Genomic DNA, 9,182 nt, shown 5'->3' with positions numbered 1-9,182 from the left:
TGGGTCACGTTTTCATAGATCTGATCTGTAACATGACATCATTACATTTTAATTTTCAAATCATGACTGTCCACTGTAAGGAGTTACAAAGTGCATCTTTAAAATCACGAGTTGGTCTCAAAGGAACAGGGTCAAAGGTAACCACTGCACACACTAAGGCTCACTATCTGAATATGCTTTTATGTCATTGGCCTGTAAAAGTGGTGGCACTAGTGGATGAGTGCCCTTTTGCCTCACCATAAAGTCCCACACATGCAGATGAGGCCTTTCAATCTAGTATAAGTGTAATTTAGCAGATTTGATCTTGTCCTGGGACTCTTTTCAACGCATTTGTTCTACAGGGACCATCAGCATGAAATACACAACACAATGTAATTAATTTGGACTTACGATAACAACATTCATTTATTTATACTTAGCGTTGAGCCAGATGGTTCATTATCAAATCTTTGCACAATTGCAGCTATTCTAATAGAGGATAAACGTTCTTACAAACTTTCACTATCATCAGCCCAAACCTCAGCTGTATTCCACTCTCCCTCTGGTCAGGCCATCACCCCTGTCTGTGTCTCACACGGAGCAAGGCAGAGCTCTCTCTCCTCCTCGTCCTCCGGCGCTCGGCCTCGTGCGCTCTGATGTCGTCTTGTGCGCTCTGACCGCGTCTCGCGCGCTCTGACCGTGGCTCGCGCGCTCTGACCGCGTCTCGTGCGCTCTGACCATATCTCGTGCGCTCTGAGGGCGCGCAGAGCTGAGGGTGGAACCTGTGGATCTGGCACGCGCTCTTCACTTCTCCGTGGAAGTCAAAGCCCACACTCTGAGGACCAGCAGGGCTACAGCGGGACACAGCGGCTCTATACCTGGACTACAGCGAGACTATCCCAGGACTACAGCCAGACTATCCCCGGACTACAGTGAAACTATCCCCGGACTACAGTAAAACTCCCCCATACCAGACTCCAGGAGGAGTGGAGCTCTGCCGAGGACACTTTCTCCCGGACTGCGCTCCACATTCAGCAAGATTCCGCCCAAAAGCCGCCCCGCGGAGCGCGCGGCGCTCACGCGGCTCGTAGGGAGGAAGCGGCTGGTGGCGGCGGGAGTGTTGGGGGTGGTGATGGTGCTGGTGCTGGTGGTGTTGATCCCGGTGTTGGTGAACAGCGCGGGCGGAGCGGCGCATTATGAGATGCTGGGCAGCTGCCGCATGGTGTGTGACCCGTACGGCACGCGCTCTCCGAGCAGCACCGCTCCAGCGCACGCGCTCCCGGAGAATGCGCTGGTCCAGTCTTTACCCACCTTCATCCAGGGTCCGAAAGGAGAGCCGGGACGTCCGGGGAAAATCGGCTCCAGGGGTCCACCGGGTGAGCCGGGCGCACCAGGTCCTCCGGGACCACCTGGAGAGCGAGGAGAACCGGGCAGAGCGGGGCCCCCGGGACTTCCAGGACCCCCTGGCCCCAGCTCCACGGGGGCCATCAGCGCCGCCACCTACAGCACCGTGCCCAAGATCGCCTTTTACGCGGGGCTCAAGAAGCAGCACGAGGGATACGAGCTGCTCAAGTTCGACGACGTGGTGACGAATCTGGGCAACCACTATGACCCAACCAGCGGCAAGTTCACCTGCTCCATCCCGGGAATCTACTACTTCACCTACCACGTGCTGATGCGCGGCGGGGACGGCACGAGCATGTGGGCGGACCTGTGCAAGAACAACCAGGTGAGACGCGCAGACGGAGCAGCGCGGGGACACCGGACAAGTAGTGCGCGTGAACAGGACAGTGCGAGACAGGACATGTGGGGACAGGACTTTGTATTGGCAGGATAGTACGAGGACAGGGGAAAGAACAGTGTGGGGGCCGGGTTCAGAGCAGAGAGGCAGTACGCAGCGCGCGGACAGGCTGTGCCAAATACGCACCGTGTCTTGCCTTTCTGGTGCGTATTTGGCGAACACACGCTGAAGAATACATGCTTTTCTTCAGCATGTATTCTGAAATCTGTGGTATGAGATGGTCTTGTTTACATAACACTTTTTATTCATCACCCATCCATCAGGGTCCACAAAAATGTACACTGATTCAGATGAAAATAAAATCCTACAATTATTAGAGGCACATGATTCCATGATTTCAGAATAACTTAAATTTTCTGACAGCAGCTTTCTTTTCTTCTTGAGTCCAAAGAGCGTACCTCCTTTAGTGCAGAAGAGACCCCAAAAGATGATGCGTAATATGTGGCCGAAACACACATCTTAACACAGTTATGATTTAATTCAGTAAGAGATCAGGTGAACTTATTATTATTATTATTTATTTATTTTTTCAATATTGCACAAAAAAAAAAAAAAAAAAAACAACTCTAAAAAAGTAGAGCCGTCTTTGCCCAGACCCTCACACACACTTTCAGCAAAGGCACTTTCATGTGGGCTGAAACAGACAGCACGCAAATTTATTATTATTATTAGCACAATGCAAAAATGTAAAATCCAAGTTATTTTATTTTCAGATCAACATTGTAAAGCCAAAGATTCAGAGACCACTTTCAATCACATATGTCTATACTAGAATATATAGAAATATTTATAGGAGATCAATGCAAACTATGAAACACATTAAACACTTTTTCAAAGTCACTCACCAGAATTTCGAATGAGTTCATCTTTTCAAGCCATTTTAGTATTAACTTAGTAGTTATTAGAATTACCTATTTGACTAATTTCACAAACACAAATGAGCAGATAAGAGCTAAATGAAATACTGAAAATCATAATTTTATGATTTTTAAATTTTTAATTACTTGAATTATTATTATATTTTTGCCTACAATGTGACTATTAAAATGGTTTTGATTCCTAGCCGTAGCCTTTGGGGCCATGTTTGACGGAGCTGATGGGGGCGACTGGTTATTGAAGATATGGTGCATTCTCTCAGCTTTTATTTTATAGATAAAAGTTAACAAAATATTTTTCTGGACAAGCTGCAAAAAACAAATGCTTAAAAAAAAATTTTTTTTTTAAAGGTGCGCTATGTCACTTTTCTGGTAGAGGGTCTGTCACAAGCTTGTTTTCATGGAGATTTTATTGCTTTGCCTTGAGAATTCCACTGAATTATTTTACATATATTCAATTACATTTGTTTTAGTGCTCAAGATGCTTTGCAAAATATACATTATTACTGTGAATGGAGTCGCCACTCCACAGATCTGACCTGTAACTTGCATGGTGATGACTCTTGCTTTTCTCCATGGAGACAGATTAGTTTAAATGCCATACTGTGAAAAATTCCAGATAAAGCAGTAATATCATCTCCACAAACAGGACCCTCCACTAGAAAAATTACATAGTGCCAACTGCCAGCTGAACTTTGGTCTGGATGAGAACAGCTGAACTTTGGTTCTGCTGCTGCGGTGGAGATGGGTTTGAAACAAACAGCAGGGGGAAGGTGTGAAAAGAAAGTGCATTTATAGAAACTGCAAATTTTTTGTAGTTTAGAATATTTATCTTTAGATTTTTTTTCTCTTGAGGTTGTGTTCATTTTAAATTTAATTTGACTGTGACAAAACATTGATGGGTGAAGTGCTGTTGTAGGAACAGAAATTCAAACAAACTAGACACGTGTGAGAGACTGTGGACAGTGATAAAGTCGAAGTGCCAGAGTCTCGTCTCAAACCTGCGACCTCAGGTTTCCCAGACCATGTAACCACTACAGCACAAGTGTCAAACTCAAATGAAGAATACACGAATTTTCAAAGCTTTTGTTTGGAGTAGGTTTCTGTACTCACACAATCAAGTTCAACTGGCATGCTGGATAGTAAAACTTGCAAGATTCAAGCACACTCGGGGGCGAGCAGGCCGTATAGCAGCTGAAACTTCTCACCCTGGACATGGACTATTTGAGCCACTTCCCTCTGGCAGGAGGCTACGGTCCATTGGGACCAGAACCTCTCGCCATAAGAACAGTTTCTTCCCCTCTGCTGTTTGTCTCATGAACACTTTATAATATTTGCACAAAACTGGACACTTTATAATACCGGTCACTTTAATAAGTCATGTTTGCACTGTTGTTCTGATGCTGCTGTTGTATATATTTTCTACTTATAAGTATTTTATTTTTTTAAGCATATCTTTTTATAACTTTGTGCATGCCCTTATTTGTATTTGTATTTATTCAGTATGTTTTATGTTGCACTTTATCACCAAAGTAAGTTCCTAGTTTGCGTTCACAAACAATAGCAATAAAAGTCTTCTGATTCTGATGTGCCAAGTGGGATTTAAACCCCAGATCCCAAAGCTCATGTCCATTGTCTTACCACCTGTGCCATCAGCACAGAACAAAGGCCTTTGACAAAGAAATAAAGCAGCAGATTAACTACTAACTGTGAGTTTGAGGACATCTGCTCGTGTAGTATGGTATGGTAACAGGTTTTATCTGTTACCATACTTTTTACACTGTTGTAAAATGTAACACTTGGCAATTTGTAATATTGGACTAAAGTTATTGTTGCATATATCTGCAGAGCTCCAAACTTTCTGTTACACCGCTCCTCAACACTGACGCAGAGGTGCTCCTTCAGATCAACAAAACTCCTCAATAATCTATTATAATCTCATTAGTTTACTGTCAAAAATCCTGTGATTTTATTCTGCAGCTGAAATGTGCCCTTTCCATTTGACCCATTCTTCCAGTGCTGCTGGGGCAAGCTGTCAGGAGCAGTGGGTAACCACCAGCATGGAAGTCCAGTGCAGGATCTTGCTTTAGGTTTTAATCCATTTTAGGGAATCAACCCTGGCTCCCTGGATCTCCCTTAGCCAAGACCATCTCACAACAAGATAAAAGTATTTATTTTGGTTAGACGTAATGAAGGGATAGTAGACAGTGAAGGAGCAGAGGATGCAGGACCAGCAGGCCAGAGCAGCATCTGAAGGCAGCAGTGACATTTCTGGACCATGAACACAATGAGCTGCTGGTGACATCACGTATAGGAGGCGCTGAGATAGCTGCTGTTAATTAACTAGCTTAGTAAATTAGTTAATTAAGTGTCTCCAGTGTCTAAAGTGAACCATACTGCCCCATCTGAAGTGGACCCTGCAGGGCACTAGCTATCAGAGAGGGCCAGCATGGTACGGATTGCTTTAGCTAAGGCGTGGCTACAGAAACAAGATGATTGGACAAGAGAGAATGCAGACTCAAGATGGCAAAAAGCAGATATAACCAAAAAATAATATCTCACCAAACGTTGACTTGATGCGGTATTTCCAGTTATGTGTTTTTTATATGTTGAGCCGATATGCGTTGCAAAACAAAGCACGATTGCAAAAGATGTTTCCTTTTTATCAATGCCCAGAATTTGTGTATAAAGAACAAAAATATAATATTTACAGTGCGTAATACATCCAACCAAACCCAATGCATTACATAAAGAGAGTCACAGGGAAGTAAAATAAACGTATAAAAATGATTGACTGACGATAAATCAAAAGCAATGTTGTGTTCACGAGAGCTTCAGCCATGTCTCACAGTGCCACAAATTAAACATCTTTTTGTGAATTGCTGAAATTGGCTTATGATTATGAATATAAGTCGAATAACATTTGATTTTAATTATTAAGAAGACTTTTGTAATGTTTAGGCAACATCAGTCTCTCACGTAACAGAACCCTGCTCCTGGATCCAGAGCCGTGCGCAAGGCATGGAAATGCAACTCGACTGTAGGGAGCCGCACCAAACACATCAGCTCCAAGGTGGTACCAAGCGAGACTTAAGACTAATTTGTTAGATTTGTGACTTCACAAACTCACGTTACTATTTAGTTTGTGAAAAACATGCATGTTTTCATGCAGGGAAAGACGTCTGTGCTCTTCTCTCAACCGCATGTAACTTTTTGTTGGACTTTTTGCCTTATTCTGCTGTCACACTTTGACCATCAGATCAGATTGAAATATTTGTCATGATGTTCCGCTCACGTTCAGCGAAAGCCATTCCAAATTGATAAATGTGCTGTTGGTGGAGGCGTTTCTGGAATGGTTGGGATGTGCTCCTTTAATCTGGAGGACTAAAAGGTAGAGAGACGGGGGAAGAGGGGTGGAATGTTTCGAGGACTAAAGGAGAGAGTGAAGGGGAGGAGCGTGGGGTCTGGAGAACTAAAGGGGAGAGTGAGGGGAGAAGGGTCCGGGTCTGGAGGAGTAAAGGAGAGAGTGAGGGAGAATGAGGGGGAGGAGGTGTGGGATCTAGAGGACTAAAAGGAAGAGTGAGCGGAGGAGGGGAGCGGTCTGGAGGATATGTGTTTTTTGGTAAGGTTTCAGTGATGTGTGGATGAACCTGAACAACTTACTAGCATATCTCTGAAGCCTCATTTGAACCATTCTGTGTGCAGGTGCGGGCCAGTGCCATCGCGCAGGATGCTGACCAGAACTATGACTATGCCAGTAACTCGGTGGTGCTGCACCTGGAGCCAGGAGACGAGGTTTACATCAAACTGGATGGAGGGAAGGCCCACGGAGGAAACAACAACAAGTACAGCACCTTCTCTGGGTTCATCATCTATGCTGACTGAGGTCTTCATCAATGCTAAGTGAAGCCATCATCTGCACCTAAAGAAGTCATCATCTATCCCGACTGTGGTCCTCTTCTGCATTATCTGTGGTTATCTTCTGCATCTGCTGGGTTCTTCATCTGTACCATCTGTGGCCATCTTCTGAACCATTTGAGTTCATCATCTGCACCCCTGATGTTATCATCTACACCTGCTGAGGTCATCATCTGCTCCGTCAGAGATCATCATCTACACCACTGAGGTCATCATCTGCACTAACTGAGGTCAACGCCTGCATTCCCTGTCATCAGCTACACCTGCTAAGGTTGTCATCTGGACCCCCTGATGTCCTCATCTATGCCTCCTGATCACCGTGGTTATCATAATTGTTTCACTGACCGCTATGAGACTCTGTACAAAAACTATGCCTTTCACACCACAGCATGGTCCAGCTTATCCACCTCACAAGAACTCCTTCACCCACTTCAGTCTGTCTTCTAAAAGTTACTATTTGGTAAAGATGCATTGTGTAATATTTTTGGTAGGGGGTCCTTCACCTGCTTTTCTCCTCTTTATGGAGGTCTCCATGAAGATAGGGTTAGTTTATGCCATGTAGTACATTCCAGGAAAAGCAATAACATCTCTGTGGAGACAAGCAGGTGGTTGAACCTCCATCAGAAAAGTTACATTGTGTACCCATAAGATCTTTTGTTCACACCGTTGCCATGTTTTTCATACCTTGACATGATTTGGAAGCTTCCTACATCTGTCTTTAGAAGAGTCACGTGATGTTACAGTGATGATATCAGGGAGCATTCAGACCACTGCAAATAGCATATTATGAATTGGGAGAACAGTAATAAATAATTAAGATGTTGGACAATGGACAAAAGCACAAATGTTGGATTAAGGAGGCACTTGAGACTGTCCCACAGGATATTACATGGGACTAGGGGGCCTATCAGCTTACGAGGATCTGAGTCACTGTCCTGGAGAAGTCGGACTCCAGATGATGCTGTTCTGTCCGCTGTCTGATTATGGTACATACAGACGTCTCCAGATGTATTGTTGGGATCTGGGAGATCTGACACCTCAATTGTAGATTCCGGGTTCATCCTGGTGCATTTACAAAAATTAGTTTAAATTGAAAATTACCTGTGCTTTGATGTGATTATTTTTGTGGCAGAGAGCAAATAACTTCTGAGCGTAGACTGTATATTAAAGAGGATTGAGGGAGTGTGACATCACCCATAGCGTCTGGCTTCAGTCAAATGAAGCTCATCGAGGCTAGCAGATATAGCAGCTAATCTGGAGTCAAGCTCCATATTTGGAATTTTGAGCATGTGTGTAAACCAAAGAGCCAATCAGGAATGATATTATTGAAGGTACTCATCATTCCCGTCCACATCACTGCTTTATCAGTAGACTGAATCAAGTTGTTTCTGATGTCTCTTTTGTTCTTTGACCTGCTGTAGACTGGTTAATATTAATGCCAACTAGTATCTGTAATATCATATGACTATTCTGAGGATAAGATGGCATTTAAAACATGTCTAGATACAAATGTTGAAATGTGAAAAGGAAGCCCCGAACTTGCAGTCCTCATGTAGGTGGGACAAATGCACTTTAACTGAGTCAGTGGAAGAAGACTGTACATGTTTGTGACTAGCCTCCTTTTCTTAAGCACAATCACTAGAGCTGCACAATTTGGAAAAAAAAAAAAAAAAAATCAAATTCAGATTTTTCAAACAAGTTTTGCAATTGTGGTTAAAAAGTAGGACACTGTTCACAGTGCACATTGTAAACATTTGAGAGAAAAATGAAATATAAAACAAAAATCGCATGCATTTGTAGGGGTCTAAACTACAACACAATATTATGATTAAATGAAAGAATATTTTGTTCTTTGTCAAGGACATTCTATTATCAAAATCATTGCTCCCTTTGTCATTTGATAAATGAGCCAACTAAAAATGTGATTTGGATTCAATTGCGATATATTGTGCAGCCCTAACAATTGCTCTGTCCTGGAATCTATGTGCAGATATTTCTATTAAGAATCTTCATTATCAAGTTTTATTTTCAAAAATCTCAACCTTGCAAATGAAGAAATCTAATGAGTGATAACATACATATTTACAGGCTCATAAGCTTCTGAAGCCACTGACATGAGTGCAGTCACACTATGGTGGATGTGAAAGTCCACAAGCAAGTTTCAGTCATTACTTGTTAAAGATGAACTCCGGAACATTTCTTTGGAGGTATGACTTTGCCTGGATATTTCCACAGTACGCCATTAAAATTTATATCTCCTTGGAGACAGGAGGATCATGCTAAAAGGCCAAGTTACAGGTCAGACCTGTGGAGAGGCAACCTTGCTCACAGTAAGAGTAAGAATGCATGTATTTCACACAGTATTTCACAGTATGTTCAAGGAATAAAAACACGTTATTTATTATTTTAAGATAGGTACATTTAATGCCCTACTGTTGAACATTCCATCCAGACAAAATACATTTCACTGGAAGCAGGTGGACTATGCCCCAGAAAAGTTATATAGTGTACTTTTCATTTAGAGATTATACATGAACATATTATTTATTTATTGTACATTATTTAAAAGAAATGTTCTTGAACTACTTCTCATCACAATTTTGACAGCA

General features: G+C 42.9%; 1 protein-coding gene across 1 annotated transcript; it reads left to right on the top strand.

Moving 5' to 3' along the window:
- Positions 1 to 1,087: 1,087 nt before the first annotated feature.
- Positions 1,088 to 6,540, top strand: c1ql3a (complement component 1, q subcomponent-like 3a). The gene is made up of 2 exons (XM_033985943.1): positions 1,088 to 1,708; positions 6,361 to 6,540. The coding sequence occupies exons 1-2, from the start codon at positions 1,112 to 1,114 to the stop codon at positions 6,538 to 6,540; spliced, it is 777 nt and encodes a 258-aa protein (XP_033841834.1). The 5' UTR covers positions 1,088 to 1,111.
- The last annotated feature ends 2,642 nt before the right edge of the window (positions 6,541 to 9,182 follow it).

Source organism: Periophthalmus magnuspinnatus, chromosome 20 (genome assembly GCF_009829125.3).
Source record: "Periophthalmus magnuspinnatus isolate fPerMag1 chromosome 20, fPerMag1.2.pri, whole genome shotgun sequence".
In the NCBI taxonomy this organism is placed as follows: domain Eukaryota; kingdom Metazoa; phylum Chordata; class Actinopteri; order Gobiiformes; family Gobiidae; genus Periophthalmus; species Periophthalmus magnuspinnatus.
This window is presented reverse-complemented; position numbering and strand designations above follow the sequence as displayed.

Coding starts and splice junctions, on each gene's coding strand:
- c1ql3a (XM_033985943.1), top strand. CDS start 1,112: ATGGTGCTGGTGCTGGTGGTGTTGATCCCGGTGTTGGTGAACAGCGCG. Junction 1,709..6,360: donor ACCTGTGCAAGAACAACCAG/GTGAGACGCGCA, acceptor TTCTGTGTGCAG/GTGCGGGCCAGTGCCATCGC.